This window comes from Podarcis filfolensis (genome assembly GCF_964270895.1).
Source record: "Podarcis filfolensis genome assembly, chromosome: 12".
In the NCBI taxonomy this organism is placed as follows: domain Eukaryota; kingdom Metazoa; phylum Chordata; class Lepidosauria; order Squamata; family Lacertidae; genus Podarcis; species Podarcis filfolensis.
In genome coordinates, this window is record NC_139614.1 from 545,836 (window position 1) to 566,675 (window position 20,840).

Genomic DNA, 20,840 nt, shown 5'->3' on the forward strand with positions numbered 1-20,840 from the left:
GAAATCTCTTTGCTGCCATGCAAATCCTGCCACGGCTCTCCTGGTAAAATCTCCTTGCATTGACCCCAAGAGCCCAATATGCTTATTAATGTGCAGCTTCAGCAGCTGCATCTTATCCAAGTGCAGGACTGGAAGGTTGTTTAGAAACCAGAACTAATTTTAGTCTCATATTCTGGAATTTATTTATGTATTTCAAAATAACATTTTCCAGAGTATAATGCACTCTAATTATAGCCTGCAATAGCAAATAGCTCCTTATGCTGCACTCCTCAGGTAATGCATCTGAAGGAATTAGCTCATTATGCTAACTGGGATAAAGCCAGAGGAGATTATAAATTCTCTATAGAGCATGTCTTGAAAGGAATAGAAAAAGCAATGCAGTTGAGAAGTGAAGTGCCAATCTGCTCCCCACATAAAAATCCGCTTTGGATTTGGATTTTAATTATGATAAAATATGAGGTATAATACAGGTTTCTTGTTAAAGCTCTTTATTCAGATTTGAAAGCCATGTGGGGAAAAATTCCCTTTGATGTCAGCTTCTTTGAGGTGTATCTTTTTAGAAAATATTTTTGTTATTTGCAGACACACATACAGTTGTGACGTCCACTCTACTACATTTCTCTGCTTATCTGTCTCTAGAGGTCTGCTTACCCCCTTTTAGGGGTGTGGCTGGTTTGTGGGACAGACAGTGCCCCCACCCAATGATGTAGAGTTGTGTGGCAGGGTCTGATCCCTGCCAGAGTGTGAGCTTTGGCTTGTGCTCCTGGCTTGAAATCCTGCTCTGCGCAACATGCCAAATTGGCCAATGTCAGGCTGGCACAAAGGTTGGGGGGGGGCTAGAGGAAATAATCAGGCTTCCCTCAAATCTGCTCCCAGGGGATTTAAAGCAGCCCACGCCAGCCTTCGACACCCAGCTCTTCTTCGTTGGATCAACCCACCCACCCACTCCTGTAATTTTGCACTTACTCATTGAATTGACCTTTCTATGGCTGCGGTGGTCACCATATTTTCGGGACCGGGTAGGAATTTGCCTATCAGGCAAATTGGCTATGAGCTGGGCGTTTTGCCTACCTTGTAGCAATTGTCACAACTTTGGCAGTTTAGGCTTTGGGTAACCTTAGCGTTGGTTGGAGGGGGGGTTGTACTCTCACTTTCCCCTCCAGAAATAGGGTATCCTGTTAAAGGGATCCATGGTGGAGTTGCCATTTGCCCAGATGGGGGGCTTGGATCTCAATGCTCCTAGAGGTTCCGATCCCCCTATCTGATGTAAGTCATAGGAATCTCCACTGCTGGGTTCATTCTGATATCATTTTCAGTAAGCCCAGAAATTAGAATGCTCACCCAATGTGTGTGCCAAACCACTTCATCCGCAGTCAGTTAAGTTGCAGCCTGATACATTCTTGGTGGCGGCGACGGGGGAGGGATGACACTATGAAAAATGCACAATGTAAAGAACACAGATCCCAGACTCTCCAAGTGGCCTGGGGGGAGTGGTGTGAGAAGGATTCCATGCGCCTTTTGATCTGAGCCTCCTCACTCAACCCCAGCCCCCAAGGCATTTCGTGACACTGGGATCAGCTTGGGGCTGGTGTGTGGTGTCCCTTCAGTGGCAGGGGCTGGGCTGGCACATGGTGGGCTCCTTTTGCCCCCTGCACCTTGGGTACGGTTAAAGCATGCTCTGCCACTGCCCACATGCAATCACTGGAATCTCCAGTAAAAAGGGCTAGCAATGGCTGGGGAAACTCCTGGGAACCTGACAAAGTGCCGTCAGGAAGACAAGAGTGAACTGGATGGAGCAGTGATCTGACCCAGCAGCAAGACAGATTTACTGCAAAATAATACTGTGAAAATAAACTGGATTTTAGTCAGAATGGTGATTGATAGTGATATGTGAGAGTGTCTGAATTATAATATATCTCTTTTGTCCCCTTCTTTTCTCTTACAGCTTGTGGCCAATGCTATCCTTTTTGTCAGTGTAAATTTGTATGGGGTCTTTGTGAGGATTTTGACAGAGAGGGCACAAAGAAAGGCATTCCTTCAGGCCAGGAACTGCATAGAGGACAGGCTGAAGCTGGAGGATGAAAATGAAAAACAGGTCAGTTGAAATGTGTTTTTGTTTCCCCCCCCTTGTCTTTCTTTGGCATCACATTGGCATATATCCTGTAGGACAAGAGTCTGATCTGTAAGTGAAAGCATCTAATTGCAAAGTGTATTTTCATTGGCAGAGCACAGTTGCCCCACTCTTTATTTGTTATCAACAATGAAAACACAGCAGGCATATTTAGCATAAGCTCCAGATAAAGCAGAGAAATGGGAGAATCTTCTGTTGGCCTCAAGTAAGATAACACTTAACCCAAAATGCAAATTATATTTTAATTTGTAAATTGGATTTCAGAGTCATGCTTCTTCTTGCCTTCTCTTTACTAGCATTGGTGTATGTATGTATATGTGTGTGTGTGTGTGTGTGTGTGTGTGTGTGTGTGTGTGTAGGTGGGGAGAATACTTTCAGGGACTAAACTACACTGGTGTACTGCAACTAATTTAAATCCAGTAAGCAGTCTTCTCAGCGGATGCTATTATGAATGAATAGTCTCGAAGCTGGTTAATTTGCAAACAAGATTGTTCAGGTAAAGTTGCAGACGGGATAACTTTAGATTATCTGTTAGTGGACCTATTAATAGTCCACTTACTCCTTAGCCATTTGCAGCTTGAAATTTAGGCAAAGACTCTTGAGTTCCACACCACGTGGAGAGAGGGTGTTGTTAGGGGTGTTATAGGAAAATCCCTGGCTCACTTGGATTGCAAAACAAAGACACCAGCCAAGAATAGAGGAGCAAAACAGCAGCCAGTAGGTCTGCTCTTTATTCAGAAGACTGCAACAGGACTTCCACCCACCACATGGAAAGGATGGCTCCTTCTTTTATAAGTTCCCCCCTTTTACCCACAATCCCCTAGGTGAAGCATCATGCATATATCACAAATACATCATAGTTATGTCACAATCTGGAAGGGGTTTCCAGCAGAAACCTGAGCAACAGGTTTGCCCCCATCTTTTCCTTGATCTCCACCTCACGCCCCTTAAGTAAAACAAAAGGTATGTACATGCTCCTGTTCTCCCGGTCATGTTAAGTACACTCTTTTGTTCTGACTGAGTTCCCAACCCATTTTGGCTGGGTTCACCATTGTCTTTGAGATGGCCACTTGTCTGACATTCTGGGGCCAGGATGCCAGCAATTAACATCTAGGAGAGGAGCTGCTGAGTACGTGGTCTCAGGCTTCAGGGATTATGGCTGACCCTGCCCACGTCCCAGGCTCCCCCCTTCGTAGCCGTTTCCTTCCTGAACAGAACAAAGTTGGAACATCAAAAATCCTATCCTGGAGCAATTTTATATGACTTTGTAAAGTTTTCCCATTGAGCCATCACATAGATACATTTATCAGTGAATTGTTACATTTGATAATGTGTAGCGGAGGCCCTTTGAATAGAGATGGGGGAGGGGACTTTGTGATGAAGTGCTTTGTGGGGACATCTGCAGGAGTGATTTGTTGATTTCGGTAGTCATGGTGTGTGTGCATGATGTCCGCTGGAGTGGCAACCCCCCACAACCTTTCCATAAATTCTGGTAACAGGGGTAATATAGTTCAGAAGCAATAGAGGCAGGTGTGGGTTAAAAATGGGTGACAACTGCTCTTGGTTACATCTTACCAGAGTTTGACATGGCATTGTGTGGGGATCTGATCATCAGCCATTGTGCAAGATCCCCAGTAGACTATTAATCCTGCCTGGTGCCTCTGCTACCCGCAATGAAAGCATTGACAATTTAATGCATTTATTTTATTTTTTAATATTTGATCTTTATTGATTTTATACAGTGAATCACAGTTATAGCTCTCCATTAGTAGTATACATGGGGGGGGGGAGAATAAAAGAAAGAAAGAAAGAAAGAAAGAAAGAAAGAAAGAAAGAAAGAAAGAAAGAAAGAAAATAAGGTTTTCCCATATTGAGGCTTCCCTCCTCCCCAATCAGGGTTCTCTAACTATATCAACTGCGTATTGAACAGCATCTATTTTACAATTAGCCAATGCTTCTAAGAGTTATTTCACATTGCAGAAGTCATTCAAAGCCCGCCAAAGATTTTACATGCTTACAGTGATCTTTTACATATTGTCTATATTTATCCCATTCTCTATTGAATTTTTAATCTAACTTTCCCTGTTAATCTTGCCATTTCAGTGTACTTAAATAATTTCGTATGTGTCAGGGAATCAGGAGCAGGAGCACTGGGGAGAGAGGATTGGGAGAGCGAAGGGGAAGAATCCGAGGGCAGCGTAGGGGAGTATGACAGTGGCCCGAGAGATTCCATGAGCTTCTCCAGCGAATCAGAAGATTCCCAGAAGGGGGCGCCGATGGTCAGGGCAAGGGGGGTCCCAGGGGGGACGCACCAGAAACAAGGAGCCAGAGGGGAACCCCAAAGCAGCAGTGGAGGATCGGGACCAGTTTCCCCACCAGAGCGTAGTGGGGGGGAAGAGTCACATGTGTCGGGGGCAGTGTCTCCTCCAGAGAGGGAGTCAGGGCTGACCACGCCTCCAACGGAGGGGAGGTCAGTTGCAGCTAGCCCCCCCGAAGGGGGAAGCAGTGACAGCAGCAGTGGAACGGTCAGGAGGAAAGCTGCTGGCTGGGCGCGCGCGCCAAGTTCAAATGTGCAGGCGCGCGGAACAGCAGGAGACCCGGATGGGGAACCAGCTCCTAAAGCCCGCCGGAGGGAGGGAGAAGGCTCAGGGGAATCAGCGGGAGAAGAGGCTAGAAAGGGCGGAACCCCGGCGGGCAGGCGGACCCAGAGGAGGAAGGAGCAGCGGAGAAGGTGGAGCAAGGCTAGAATCTTAAATTGGTGTCAAGGGGGAGGAGACTCAGACGGAGCATCAGCGGTCTGACACTTTAGACGTGGGGCTGCGCGCTGCGGCTCTGGAAGTGAAACTGAACTTCAATAAAGAATTTTATACTTAACAACGAAGCAGCGTTGGTCCTTTGTGAGCTGGGACCTAGGGTAGCTCTGACAGTATGCCATTTCATTTTTGTCGGTTTTGTCCTTTCCAACCTTGGGCTAACAACATTTTCACTACTGCGGTTGCATACATGAATAATCTCCTTAAGTCTTTTGGTATCTCTACACCTATGATCCCGAGGTGAAAGGCTTCCGGTTATTTGGGAAAGTTTAATTTAAACATTTTCTTTTAGCTTGTTGTAGATCATTTCCCAAAATTCCTTTATCTTTTTGCATTTTCACCACATATGATACATAGTTCCTTCTATTTCTTTTCATTTCCAACACAAGTTGGAGCTGGTTCTGTACATTTTCGCTAGCTTACTGGGTGTCAAGTACCAGCAATAGAGCATCTTCATGTAGTTTTCTTTCAAAGTGTAACACGCAGTAAAATTTAAGTCCTCTCTCCAGAGTTTTTCCCAGGCTGACCTTTGAATGTTATACCCAAAATCTTTGGCCCATTGAATCATCACTGATTTTACTTCTTCGTCTTTCACCGACCAATCTAGCAAGATCCTATACATTTTGGAAAGTAGTTCCCCCTTACTTGGTATTAACTCCTCAAATCTCGATAACTTAGTGGGGAAGTCTTTTTAAAAAATCTGCTTTGAATATATCATTCAACTGGTGATATTGTAACCAGTCAGTTAAACAGTTTCTTACCCCCCCCCCCATTTTAACTGGTCCTCTTCCTTAAGAAGTCCTTTATAAGTTGCCCAATCTTTGCTCATGTTCATTTTCTTTACTGAAATTGCCTCAAGCGGTGATAGCCACCAGGGCCTTTTTTGTTCTAGCAAATTCTTATATTTATTCCATACCATGTATAATAATAATAATAACAACACATGATTCATGAACCCTCTGTGTACTTTGGCTTTTTTGTACCATAAGTACGTGTGCCAACCGAATCTGTTGTTGAAACCCTCTAAATCTAGCATATCTGTGTTTTGTAAAAGTATCCATTCCCTGATCCAGCAGAGGCAGGATGCCTCGTAATATAGTATTAGATCTGGTAGTGAGAAGCCACCCCTATCTTTAATTTCTGTTAGTAATTTCTGTTTAATTCTAGGTCCGTCCCCCCCACCAAATAAACTTTGAAATGTCTCTTTGCCAATCTTTGAAGGGACCCGCCCCACTGATCACTGGAACTGATTGAAACAAAAACAACATCCTTGCTAGCACGTTCATTTTTATCATAGAGATCCTCCCCCAGAATGATAGATTCATTCTGCCCCAGATCTCCAGATTTCTTTTTATTTATTTATGTCGTTAGGTAAAAAAAGGTAAAGGGACCCCTAACCATTAGGTCCAGTTGTGGCTGACTCTGGGGTTGCGGCACTCATCTCGCTTTATTGGCCGAGGGAGCCGGTGTACAGCTTCCAGATCATGTGGCCAGCATGTCTTTAAATAAGTTAATATTTTTCACTGTAATCCATACTCCTAAATATTTGACTTTTTTACTTATTGTCATACCAGTAATTCTTTGTAGCTCATTTTTATCTTGTTCTACCATATTTTTCACCAACAAGTTGGTTTTATTTTTGTTGAGTTTGAAACCTGCCACCTGACCAAATGCCATAGTCTGGAGTTGGCAAACTTTCCTTTGGACTTTCTGTTGCTATTATAAGATCATCCGCAAATGCTTTTAGTTTAAAAGATTTATTTCCTACCCTTATACCCTCTGCTCTTATTTTCTTTGTCAGGGTTTCCAAGACCAGTATAAATAGTAATGGGGACAGTGGGCATCCCTGCCTCATTCCCTTCATTATTTTTCAATTTTCTGTTATATCATTATTTATAATCAGTTTTGCTTGCTGTTCAGAGTAAATTGTGTTTATACCTCTCTGAACGTCTCCCCCAAACCCATTAACTCTAGTGTGTTTTTTTAACGCATTTATTAAGGTGTATGAGGAAGGCAAAAAGTTCACAGCACCATTAACATATGTTTTCTTCCCAGAAGTTAACTTCCATGTAGAGCAGTGATGAGCACATCATAGGGAGAGTGGTGCAATGAAAATCCTCCTGACCCTCCTTGCTGCTGTCTAGCATCCTGGGCTGCCCAGAGAAAGTTCTCTCTGGGAACAGGCCAGGCTATGGCACAGGCAACGTCTAGTGACGTGGGCACACCAGTGCCTGGGCTGGCCAGCTCCCTCGCCCACTGCCACATGGGGAATACAAAGTGGGCACCCCTGTGGATGTCAGGGAACCATGAATAGACAAAAGAGGGAGAACAGGGAAAGCAGATATATGTAGTGTCCAGGTGTACATAGATTTTGTTATAAAGGTTATTCTTATCAGGCATACAAAGCATTGAAACTCCATGAGAGACAGAAAGCTGTGATCATATGTAACTAGATTCTGCATAGTGGTGATGAACGGGACTTCCCTTTGTGACTGTGATTGCATGGCAACTTCCCCCCAGCCCTCAATCAATCAAGGGTACCATCTCAATAGCTACATGCAGTGAGGTTTTGTCAGTGATTATAGGATTACTAACTTCGTGATGCTGTGAACCCTTGTATATTTTTAGCCCTAGTCAAGTGTCAGTCTAACAGATGCTAAGCAGAATTAAAATTCTTTCAGAAACAGAAACAGAAGAAATGTGTAGCTTATACAAACTAATAGATTTGAAAACAGGGGTCTCAAGCCCCTACACATAACATCCAAGTTTTCTTAGATATCCCCAGTGGCAGCTCCCTTGTGCCACCTGTGAAATGGCCAAACTATTTAGCAGTTCACCCCGCTCAAAATCTAATACATAATTCAGAGGTTCAATGCTGGTAGTTAATATTGAGGGAGTGAAAGATGTAAGGAAATGCACTCGTCTTCTTCTTTGGCAATCACTCATAGCCGAGTAAGATTGTCTTCCATGAACACAGTCTTAATGGTGTATCCGTAGGTAACTGTGGAGGCCAATTCTGGATCCACACATCCTTCCACAGTGGAGACATAGATTTCTGGGCAGGAGTTGATCACAGTGAGGATTTGCCAAACTGCCTTCCTCTTAGCTCATGTCTCCCTTTCTTCCTGAGTTTGTGCTTCTTCATAGTCCATGACACCTTGGGTAAAGGCTGTTCTCCAACTGGAGCGCTCGCAGGCTGTCAGGGAAGAGCCAGAACACACTGCTTCATCAGGAGAGGGTTCTGAGCAGGAACTGTCAGGAGAAGAAGACAGGGGAATGATGCATGAAACAGAACAGGGGGCAAGAGTATTCAGGTGGAGCAGGGGTCAGGTGGAGCAGGGGGTCAGAGATGATGAAGAGCCCTATAACCCACCAGAGCCAAGAGAAGGAAGTTTAGACTCAGAAAGGGGGGGGGGGGAGCATTCACATCAGCACAGGCAAGGAGGGAAATGAAACATAAAGATCAAAGACGTCTTGTGAGGTTTCCACACCTACTTTGTTTGCGCCAGAATTGAAAGAAGCCACTCCCCAAATCTGACTCGACAGGTTCAGATGCATGATTTTGAACTGTAACTATTCTTTAAGTATATATGTAATAAAGACTGTAAATATCACACTGAGTGTACTGGAGTGTTACTGTGAAGAGGGAACACCACCTTGACACAGGCCAATGTTTCCCAGTTATCAGTGGTTATACTAAATTTTTAAAGATTTGCCTTGAGAGAGTTTTAAACCTCTTTTCTTGTCCACCAGTATTTCACCAGTATTTAAGTTTGGAATAGAGTAGTTGCTATGGAAGATGATAATCACATGATCAGTCCAACAAAGTTGAAGAATCATTGCTTCAACACTAGCAATCTTTGTTTCTTCCAGTACACTGACAATAGTTTGCTTGTCTTCCAAAGTAATATGTTAATTTTTTGGAGACACTGTTGATGGAATCTTTCAAGGAGTTGGAGATGGTGCTTATAAGTGGTCCATTTTGCACAAGCATAGAGTAAAGTTGGTAGTATGATAGCTAGGTAAACAAGCACACACGGATATTGAACACAGTTGCAGAATTGTGCCCACTGGCTACAGTTCTGTACAAAGCTCAAGGAGACATAACTATGCAGGATAGCAAACCCAGCCTGCCAGCTAAGTGCATTTGTCAGGCCTCTCCATGCATGTCCATGCAACAATCTGATTGCTGTGACAGCAGCTGAGTGAGTCGGAGACCAGATGGTGTGCCACCATGCCTAGGATTCAGCTTTCATTATTCCATGGGAAGGGCAATTTTCCTGACATTTCTTGAAGCCTGTTCAGACATTATTCAACCAGCAGATCATCCTAAGGGAGAGATTGTGATTGATTTTGTCCCGATTCTTCTCCTCCCATGGAAAAAGGTGAATATATTTATTTTAAACATGTTATCTCACATTCCTCTGAAGAATGTCTGCTTACCCAGAAACAGAGTGGGCAGCTGTTGCGACCCTTCACGCTGGGCCCCTCATCCTTGGAAGCAACGTCAGGGCTAGGCGGCCGGCCGTGGGAAATTCCCAGGCTGGCTGCTGGAGATTGGCGGGCTTTCCCGCTATTGGTTTATTTGAATCCTGGCCAATCCTGCTGACTCAGGGGCTGTGAGGGGTATACACACAATGCCTAAGCCAAATCCAACCTACATCTGGAATGAATAAAGTTGTGCCAATTTTAAATCCCATAATGTTGTCTTGTCCAGTTTGTTCCTCTTCTTGGCCCAGACCTTGCTCCAGGGGTGGGGGTGGGGTGGCACTGTGAGGGAGTCTGTAATAAAATTCTCTTTCAAGATGTCACCCTTTCTGTTTCATGATGAATGAAGTGGATAGTGAAGCAAGAGCACAACCTGCTCTTCCTCCCTCTTTGGGACGGACAATTTTGAGGATAGGGGAATCATATCAGAACAAGATACTAGTGTATGTTAAAACACTTTTCTGCATTCAAATGCTATATGATGAAGTTTGCTCATTTCTGCAAAATCTCACAAAAGGTTATTTGGGCTCTGGAATGCAATAATTTTAACCTGTAGCACCAAACTTATTGTACATAATCGACTTCTGGTGCTGATCTGCCTTAATGGCTGCCACTCCCACATTAGCGGAGATTGTTTGCAAATGATAAACAAGGATGATTTGAGGATAATTGTCCTTGCAAATTCCCCCCAGGGCCCGGGGGGGGAGTGAGCTTCACTCGCAGATCGTATTGATACAGTGGTACCTCAGGTTACAGATGCTTCAGGTTACATACACTTCAGGTTACAGACTCCGCTAACCCAGAAATAGTACCTCGGGTTAAGAACTTCAGGATGAGAACAGAAATCGTGTTCTGGCGGCGCGGCGGCAGCAGAAGGCCCCATTAGCTAAAGTGGTGCTTCAGGTTAAGAACAGTTTCAGGTTAAGAACAGACCCCCCCAAACAAATTAAATATGTAACCAGAGGTACCACTGTACCTGACTTTCACTCCTATATGAAAGGAGACACTTTGCCTTTCAGTAATCCTCCGATGCACCTATCAAGATACAGAGGCTCTTCTGTTTATTAGGATGAAATTGGCTCTAATTTACAGACATGTGCAGGATGGATGGGACAAGATTACAAACTGCCAAGTGAATCTGCTACTGAGTCGCAACGTTTTGAACTGGAAAGATTTCTTTCATAGAAAAATATGGTATATGAGGGGGGGAGGGGAGCCTTTACCCTTTCTTTATATACACCATGTTTGCTACATAAATGATTCTGCAAACCTCCCCCTGAATGCCAACAAACTGATAAAAAGCAAGAGGAGAAAAAGGACAACGGGATTATATTTATGGGTTAATATGAAAATAGAACTGTGTGAGAACATTGAAATGATTTAAAGCACCGAACTTCCACTTATCGCAATTTGGACTATGGGCTTTGAAGATCGGCCATAGCTCTGGGAGGATGCCAGATCGTTAGTGATTTAAGGGTTGGAGGAGAAGTAGAAACTGGAAAATTGCCCGGAGCTATGGAGGGGAAGCCAGATTACACCTTATCTATACTCAAAGAAACAAAGATGGCGAGTGACACAGCTGAAATTACATGGGAACTGTTATGTACTGAGTTGAATAGGATCCAAACTGCAGCAGTCTGATTGGTCCTAGAACAATAGGATCCAAAAGGCAGCAGTCTGATTGGTACTAGAACAATAGGATTCAGAATGCAGCAGTCTGATTGGTCCTAGAACAATGCAGCAGTATGATTGGTTGGCAGGAACCACCCAATCATGCTCCAGATAGAAGTGAATCCACAACCTGATTGGCTTACAGTAGAATTCCGGAATTAGCCAATCATGTGCAGCCCATTGTGTAAATAATGTATATAAAGCAGATACTTTGAGGGGACATCCATTCCTCCTCACCACTATGAGCTGAATAAAGAGCATGAAATCACTTTGCGACTCTGAGTATATTTCAGGAACAGAGGAAGAGAAAGAGCAAAAAAGCGAAAATAGAGATGTTGCATAGGACATGATCAGAGCAGCAAAAATGAAGAAACAAATGGAAAAATAAACTTATCACACAGGGAATTTATAGGATATAGAACTCCTTCGGGGAAAATAAAATTTATTAAATGTGTTAATACGAATGGAAGTCGAGAACTCTGTAGCTGTTGATAAGTAACCAAGATCAGGACTGAATGTAATCAAGATTTCGGAAGCAGGAAGACTTCTGATGACATTTGAACAAGCATAGTGTGATGGGATGATGAGCTGCTTGTGCGTAAAATCCCTAGTCCCTCAGAGTTTGGCTATGTACGCAAACCTCTGTCTGCAACGGAGCTCTTAAGCATGGCTCCGTCAGTCGCTGGTAGAATCCGACAGTGGGCGTTTACGGAATTTCTTCCAGCATAAAAGCTCCTTAACGGAAACCCGCCTTCTGGACTCTCAGCATGACAGTTTCCAGCGAGGAGTGGGTGTCCCTATAGGAGGTCCTGAAACCTCCCCACTGTTTTCGCTGGAAGTATCTCTGAGCCATCCCGCCGACTCACTTTCCCTTGGAGCTCCTTCCCTCCCCCTGCTGGTTCCCTCCTCAGCTGATAAGTCTCTCTCAACTTCTGGGAGTCCCTTCACCTCCTGTTCTCCCGATGGCAGTTCCCTGACATCCACCTCCCCTCCAGGGCCCCCTTCACCCCCTCCCCTTCCCTCCTCTGCGGGCGGCGAAGGAGCAAAACTCCTGAAAGAACCTCCCTCATCTTCCGAAGTCTCGAACATTTCCCTCCACCGGTTTCTGTTTCTGGTTTCTAAGTACTCCTCCTCATCGGAGTCTATTCCTTCTTCCAACTCCGATTCCGCGAATCCTTCCAGTTCCTCCTCCTCGTCGGTGGTGCCAAAGTACTCCCTCCGGAACCTCGCTACTGACTGAGGTTTCCTGGGGAACCTTTGATGAAACGTTTCGATCAAAGCCTCGTCATTGACCTCCTCTGCCGTCACCCAGGTGTTTTCTGACTCCGGTTCCCCTTCCCATGCTACCAAATACTCCACCTGATTACCCTTCCACCTGGAGTCGATGATTTCCGCCACATGGTTGCTGCTTTCCCTCTCTTCTAAGACTGGTCCCCGTGTGGAAACCCCTTCACCTTCCCCCCTATACGGTGACAGTAATGACCTGTGGAATACTGGGTGCAGTTTCATGTGGTTCGGTAACCGGAGTCTGAAAGCCACTGGGTTGACCCGTTGAATGACCTCAAATGGTCCCAATCTTTTGGGTCTCAATTTCTTGCAACCCCCCTTGAACGGCAACCCTTGGGTTGACAGCCACACCTGATCCCCCACCCTTATGGTTTCACCTTCCCTCCTGTTCTTGTCTGCCTGCCTCTTATATTCTTCTTTGGCCCTTTCTAAGTTGAGTTGGAGTTGACGATGGATAGCTTCCATTTCTTCTACAAACTGTTCGGCGGCCGGGACGCTCCATCTCTCCCCTCCTCCCCCTGGAAATGCCCTGGGGTGGCACCCATAATTAGCCAAAAAGGGGCTCATCCCGGTGGACACATTCTCCGCATTATTGTAGGCAAATTCCGCCAGCGCCAACTTCTCGACCCAATCGTTCTCTCTGTCATTGACATAACACCTCAGGTATTGTTGGAGGATACCGTTTGCTCTTTCCGCCTGCCCGTTGGTTTCAGGGTGTCGGGCAGTCGAAAAATTGACCTCTACGTGCAGTAAGCTCATGAGCTTCCTCCAGAACCGGGACGTAAATTGTTTGCCTCTGTCTGAGACCACCCTCAAGGGGGCGCCATGCAGCCTAAAAATATGTTCTACAAACAATTTCGCTGTCTCCTCCGCTGTGACTGCATGTGAGCAAGCTACAAAGTGGCCCATCTTAGTTAACAGGTCTACTACGACCAGGATGGCGGTTTTCCCCTTGGATTTTGGCAGGTCAGTCATAAAATCTATCGATACCGCCTCCCATGGTCGTTCTGGTGTGGGTTACGGTTCTAATAACCCCGCCGGCGCCCGCCTTTCTCCTTTGGCTCGCTGGCATTGGTCACACCCTCTTACATATTCCCGTACATCTTCCCTCACCTTGGGCCACCAAAATTCCCTGGTAACCAACCACATGGTCTTATGTTGCCCAAAATGCCCCGCTGTGGGGCTGTCGTGCAGCTGTCTGAGTACTCTCCCTCTCAATTCCCCTTCGGGTATATATAGTGCCCCTTTGTAATACAATGCCCCATTTCTCTCTTCAAAACCTCCGGGGTTTTCTCCCTCTCTCCTTAGACACCTGAGCTTATTCTGGGCGTATTCATCATTCTCCATTTCCTCTACCAGTTCCCTTTGCCCCACCAATGCCGCCCCACACACCCAGCGGTCCTCTGGGATGATATGTCTCTCCTCGGGTGCTCCCTCCCCCTCCAAATATTCAGGTTTGCGTGAGAGAGCGTCCGCCCTGACGTTTTCTGGACCTGGCACATAGCAAATTTCAAAATGAAACTTGGAGAACTCCTGGGCCCATCTCACTTGTCGTTGGTTGAGCACTCGTGCCGTTCTCCAATACTCTAAATTCTTGTGATCCATGCACACTTGCACCTTATGTTGCGCACCAATTAGTAAGTGTCTCCATCTCCGGAACGCTTCGTGAATGGCGAGTAGTTCTCGGTCATATACCGTGTAGTTCCTCTCGGATTTGTTTAGCTTACGCGAGAAGAAGGCACACGGTCTCCACTCCGACTTACTCTTCCCCGGCTGAAGAAGCACCGCCCCCACCGCCCGGTCTGATGCATCAGTTTCCACTCTCATCGGTTTTTGTAGATCCACATGCAGGAGCTGTTCTTCCGAAGCGAATGCCCTTTTCAATTCTTCAAATGCTTGCTCCGCCTCCGCCGTCCAAGCAAATTTCTTCTTGCTACTGAGACAGTCCGTAATGGGAGCCGTTAAGTGGGCAAAGTTCTTGATGAGTTCCCAAACCCTAAAAATCTTTGCACATCCTTTTTCGTTTTCGGTGTTTTCCATTCCAGCACCGCCTGGACCTTGCTCGGATCCATGGCTAGTCCCTTGTCTGACAAGCGGTACCCCAGGAATTCCACCTCCTTGGTGTGAAACTGACACTTCTCCAATTTCACCCACAGTTGGTTAGCTTGCAGTTGGCTCAACACTTCCCTGACGTCCTTTACATGCTGCTCCTCATTCTCTGAATATACTAACACGTCATCTAGGAACGCCACGCAATTCTTGTAGAGCAGAGGTCCCAGGACGTGGTTCATGAACGATTGAAAACATGCTGAGCCTGCTTGTAATCCAAAGGGCATAACGAGATATTAGAAAGCCCCCAAATGGGTGAACATGGTAGTCTTCCATTCATCCCCCTTCCTTATCCGTATCAGGTTGTATGCTCCCCTCAGGTCCAGTTTAGTAAAAATCTTTCCCTTCCTCACCCTGGTCAAAATGTCATCAATCCTGGGCGCCCGGGAAAGTTCGTCTTTCACCGCCGAAGAAAGCCCCTCTTCGAAAAGCATTTGAATGGGTTCCGCCGATAGATCCCACCCCAATTTATGGATCAACATGGTAAACTCAGTCCAGTACTCACGGACAGATCGGCTCCCCTGTTTGCAAGCCATCAACTGTCTGCGCACCACTCCCTGCTCAATGTCGCTAGAAAACATCAGGTCCATGGCGCGAAAAAACTTCCTCGTGTCCTTCAGGACGGCATTATTCCCTGCCATCAGGGGTCTAACCCAGTCTCTTGCCCCCCCTTCGAGATGGCCCACCACAAACGCCACTCGCGATTCCTCGTCAGGAAAGTCGTCAAACTGCAGATTGAGAGCATACTGCATCTCTGTCCTGAAGGCTTGATAGTTCCTGGGATATCCCCCACAAACTTCTGCACCAATCCTGGCATCTTTCTTGCCAGTGGGGTCCCTTTTGCCTTTTCTGCATCCTGCGCCCTCCTCTCCTCGAGCCTCGCCGTTTGCAGCGCTAGCTGGACCTCCAACACCCGGTACCTTTCCTCCAGGCTTGGACCCGCTCCAGCTCCTCCTGCTTCTCCGGTTCCGGCTGGGTTGCTCATGATGCCCCTCTGCACAAGCTGCTTTCAGGGACTGTCGGATTGCTGTGATGGGATGATGAGCTGCTTGTGCGTAAAATCCCTAGTCCCTCAGAGTTTGGCTATGTACGCAAACCTCTGTCTGCAACGGAGCTCTTAAGCAAGGCTCCGTCAGTCGCTGGTAGAATCCGACAGTGGGCGTTTACGGAATTTCTTCCAGCATAAAAGCTCCTTAACGGAAACCCACCTTCTGGACTCTCGGCGTGACAGTTTCCAGCGAGGAGTGGGTGTCCCTATAGGAGGTCCTGAAACCTCCCCACTGTTTTCGCTGGAAGTATCTCTGAGCCATCCCGCCGACTCACTTTCCCTTGGAGCTCCTTCCCTCCCCCTGCTGGTTCCCTCCTCAGCTGATAAGTCTCTCTCAACCTCTAGGAGTCCCTTCACCTCCTGTTCTCCCGATGGCAGTTCCCTGACACATAGCCTTTAAAATGTTCACTTTGTGAGGCAGAGGACGCAGCTGTATCTCTTTTAAAAATATTGAAACTTCATTTTACAAAACAATAAAAAAACAAACTAATCTAAATAAAAAATTTAAAAAAGAAAAGATAAAGATAAACACGAAAAAATTACAAAGTCCTCTATCAGAGGTAGAACTGAACCCCTTTCTCACATGAAAGCTTCCCTTTCTTCTCCCAGACTCCCACTCTGGGAGCCTTTTCCTGCCTCTCATACCCCTTTCACATTCCATCCATCCCCTTTCTGTGTGTACCCTCATTAACCCAGAGGAATACAAAAGAGAAGCAAGAGTAAAGGGGATGGAGAGAAGAATAAAGAAAAAGAGAAGACACAAGAAATAAAGATAATAAAAAATAAAAAGGCATTCAGGGCTGTTATGCTGTGTCTGGGCATGATGGCAGTTCCTCACTCCAAGATGCTCCCTGCATCTGAAAACGTCTACTCTTTGGTGTGAGGAGCAGCTTCCTTCAGAGCATTTGAGGTTGATCCCTTGATCTCCCTATCTTCAAAGTGAGCGTAATAACCAGATTTACATTTTGGCTGTCATTAATAACAGCATAATTATTATGGAGTATTGTCAGTCGACAACTAGCCAGCTATCTTTCCTCTCAGAAATCCAGAACGCAGCTGTAGCTTCAAATAATATTCTCTTTCTCTCTCCGAGTTCAAATTTGGTAAATTATTGTTCTTTAGAATTTCATTATACTCTTTATGGAGATTGTTGTGGTACCCAATATTTGTGGTTAATTTTGATACCTGCATTTAGAGAACTAAGTTGTATGGAGAACTAAGTTGTTCACAAGTTGAGTTGTTTTAATAAGGTCTAGTGAAAGGCCTGTGCAATTCTATTGGTCAGAAGAAAGACTGTAGTGGAGGAAGACTGTGTTACTTTGTAGGTTTTTTGGCAGGGGAATCCTTGGACAAGATGCTCTCACTAGACCCCTTCCTTCCCTGATTGTGACCACTTCTTCCTCATCGTTGCAGCAGTTGCCCATTTGCTTGCCTCTCCTCACTGACTGAATGTGTACCACAGCTTGGGGTGATGCAAAAACTGCCCTGTGAGACTCCACCCTCCCGGAGCTTAGAGAGATTAAGATTTGCTTAAATTTGTCCTCCAGATTTAGCTTCTGTAGCTTCTGAGCGAGAGAAAATCAGGGAGAATCACCCCACCCAGTCTGCCTATGCACCCGCCTCCTTCTTTCTTGGCTTTTTTTTTTTTTTTTAATTGTTCTCTTGCCTTGGAAATAGGAGTGATATGCTGCTAGTGATTTTTATGACTGGCTAAGCACAGAAGGTGGGCAGAAGCCTCTCAGTCACTGGAAATGTACTGATATTATTGTGGGTGACAAGACAAACAATGGCCCATGGCTATGGAGGTTTCGGGGGATTCAGACTCTTGGCAGGGTCATGCCCCACTTTGCCCATAAGAGGTGCCATAACTTTGGTCTTCTGGTAGTTTATTTGTAGGCATTCCTCCTGGCAATACTGAGCCAGGACTCACAAGGCTCTCTTCAAACCTATAGCAGACCCTCCAAGTGTCCCTACTTTCGAGGGATAGTCATGGATTTACAGAAGCCTGCTGGAATGTCCTGCTTTTCATTGGAGAAAGGTTGGAGTTATGTGACCCCTGAGCCAAGGAGATAAGTAACTTTATAGCTTTTAGAAGACATCTGAAGGCAGCCCCGAATAACAATGTTTTTATGTTTAATTTTTTATTATGTTTTAATATATGTTGGAGGCCACCCAGAGTGGCTGGGGCCACTAGTCAGATGGACGGGGTATAAATAATAAAATTATTATTTTGGAATAATAATAATATTATTATGGAAAAGGACATCCCTATTTTAATTGGAGAAATGTTGGAGGGTATGCTATAGGAAATGGGGGTGTGATAACCATGATTTCAGCATATAATAGCATACTGTAGGCAGGCACCTATCAGCCAGTTTTGATGGATTGCTGTTAGGGTGGTCACATGCATTGTCCAATGAGTTTATGTAGAAGTTGAACAAATGTGGAGTGGGATTGCAGTCTGTCATCATTTGATTGATTTGAATCAACAAAGGGTGCAAAGCAGAGATGTTCTGGGCCTGATCTATAGCGGATTGTCTTGCTCTGAATCCAGCCTGTTCATCAGCTGCAATATTTCCATGTTCCACCCAAGTTTGGAGTGTCCAGTAGAGATGTCTGGCATAAAAATTGATAATTATAGTCAGTAGGCCAATTGGACAGTAGTTTGAAGGAATGTGCTTCTTTCTATGGTTTGGGTAAAAGGGCTTTGTAGGCCAAATTAGGCCCAAAGACTGGAGATTCCCAGCAATGAGAGTTGGAAAAGTCAATAGCAGTAAAGAGTAGACAATATTTAGCTAGATGAACAGATGATTTGATCAAATGTAAGGCAACTTCATAATTTCATAGGATCAGGGAGTTCTTTTTGCAGAACACAGTTATTAGCATATCATCAGCACCTTCACACAATCTGAAGCAGCTTCATAATTTGCTCTCTGAAAAGCTGTGCTGTTTGGAGTTAAATTAATTTTTGTCCCTAGATTTGATTTATTTATAGATGATGAAGCCCAGGAACACTCTCAAAATGTTTGCTTTCCATGCCGGCTAACTAAATGAATATCAGAACCATTATTAGAGGAACATCCCATCTAACCAATGTGAAAATATATTAACAGCATATGATGATCAATAATTGTTGCCAGTATCAGCTTTATATAAATTATAGACATCTGCTATCAAAGGCTGGCAAGTATCAGTGAACAGATTTCCCTTTGTTTCCATGAACAGCTGATTCCAGTGACTTAGTGTGTGATATTGCTGGCCCTTGAACTCCATAGAAAATATATTATCTGAATACTGACACATATGTCCATGTTTTGAATTGTATGTGGTAATGCTTCATATATAGAAAATTGTCTCAGTTCCCTGGAGGTGAAAAATTGTGAGATTACAGAATGGGGGCAAGCCATTTAACAAGATTTTGGCCATCACCAAAAAGTCTTCAAAAAAAGGCAAAACAAGGAAAGAAAGGAATCTGTCTTTGCTCTAGCCCTAATGGACCCCACCACCTGGGGAGGAAGGAAAGGTAGAAGACATAGAGAGGGATGCCCCCCCTTGAGAGAGTGCTACCAATGTGGGGAACTATGACATTGCAGAAGGTTCTGCAGTTAGAAGACCCCAACTCCCCAGCCTCTGGGCCTGGACAACTTAACCGTAATGGGCACCAGAGTCTCCCTCACCAGGGAGGTTTACCATGCCACCAAGTAACCTGGCGCACACAAAGAGGGGGAAGGGGGGGCTTTCACTGCTTTTCCTTCACTTCCTTCCCAGGAGGAACTGATAGAGGCAGAAGAGTACTGACAATTTCCAGGGGAACCAGTTCATCCACCAACTCAGAACCCAGTATTATCCCTGTCAGCCACTGACCCCATGTAGACATAGATGGACACTCATGTAACTGTATGCTGGATACCTGAGCCACCTTCTCTACCTTAAGTGACAACCATTTGGATCTTAGTAGATGCATGCACAAGGTCATGGGAATAGGCAGAATCCTCAGAACCTGCCCTCTTTCAGAACCAGTGCAAGTAACCTTGGGACCACTCACTACAGACCACTCCTTTCTGCTAACCCCCCGCCCAGTCTACCTGTTGGGAAGGGACTTGCTGTGTAAACTGTGAGCCACAATCAAATGCAGCCCAGATGGCACCTTCCTCCACATGCCCGAAGAGCCAACTCCAGGGAGCCATGTTAGAGGTCAAGCAAGATCACCCTGATTTACGTTGGGAACTAAAAATGTCAGTACTACTGTGGCTATGGGGCACCACCTTGACATAAGTGGGGTTCCTCAAGTCTGCCACCTCTCAATATTAGGTATTGCCCAAACCTACCATTTCCTCAAGTCAAACAATATCCACTTCCTTGAGAGGCCTCACTCCCCTGACAGAGGACTTCCTAGACAAGGGAATTTTGCTGCTCTGTGCCTCACCTTGCAACACTCCCTTACTGCCCATGAAAAAACCTGTGGGGCCCTGGAGAACCCTGTGAGGTATAGGCTGGTGCAAGATTTAAGACTCATATGACTTTGTCATCCCCAGACAGGCTGTGGTTCCCAACCCCCACAGTATTCCAAGTGCAGTTCCCCCTGGCACCGCTTGGTATTCTGTAGCTGTTTTGTGTTCTGCATTTTTTTCAATCCCCATCGCAGAAGAAAGCCAATTCCTCTTCGCTTTCACTTGGGATGCCAGTCAACTAACCTGGAGCCATTTGCCCCAAGGATATGAAGAAAGCCACACTATTTTTTCCTCAATCTTCCACAAGGATTTGCAAGATATAGTTCTACCATCTGCTTCCTTTTGATTTGTATTGATGACCTCCTGATATGTCATAAGACCCACGACGACAGCCAGGTGGACACCAAACACTTCCTCACTTCTTTAGCTTACAAGGGGCATAAGGTCTCTCCAAAAAAGCTCCAGTATTGCCAACAGAATTCGAAGTATTTAGGGCACGTCTTAGGAACTGGCACCCGATCACTTATGTCAGACAGAATAGAAAGGGCACTGTTGCACCAAACAAAGAAACAGCTGAGAGGGTTCTTGAGAATGAGCAGGTTTTGTAGGTCTTGGATACCTGGCTACTGAGAATTAACAAAACTAATAATACTAATACTAATAATAATACTAATAATAATACTACTACTAATAATAATTTATTTATACATACCCGACCCATCTGGCTGGGTTTCCCCAGCCACTCTGGGCAGCTTCCAACAAAATATTAAAAATACAATCAAACATCAAACATCAAAAACTTTCCTAAACAGGGCTGCCTTCAGATGTCTCCTAAAAGTCTG

The 20,840-nt window shown here is 45.2% G+C and overlaps 1 protein-coding gene across 1 annotated transcript in view; it reads left to right on the forward strand.

Annotated features, from left to right (window-relative positions):
- The window catches only part of ADCY1 (adenylate cyclase 1), a 173,388-nt gene that overhangs the window by 76,411 nt on the left and 76,137 nt on the right, over window positions 1-20,840 (forward strand). The window contains exon 2 of the mRNA XM_083578000.1: window positions 1,946-2,095. Coding sequence (XP_083434126.1) covers window positions 1,946-2,095 — 150 coding nt within the window. The remainder of the gene's footprint in view (window positions 1-1,945; window positions 2,096-20,840) is intronic.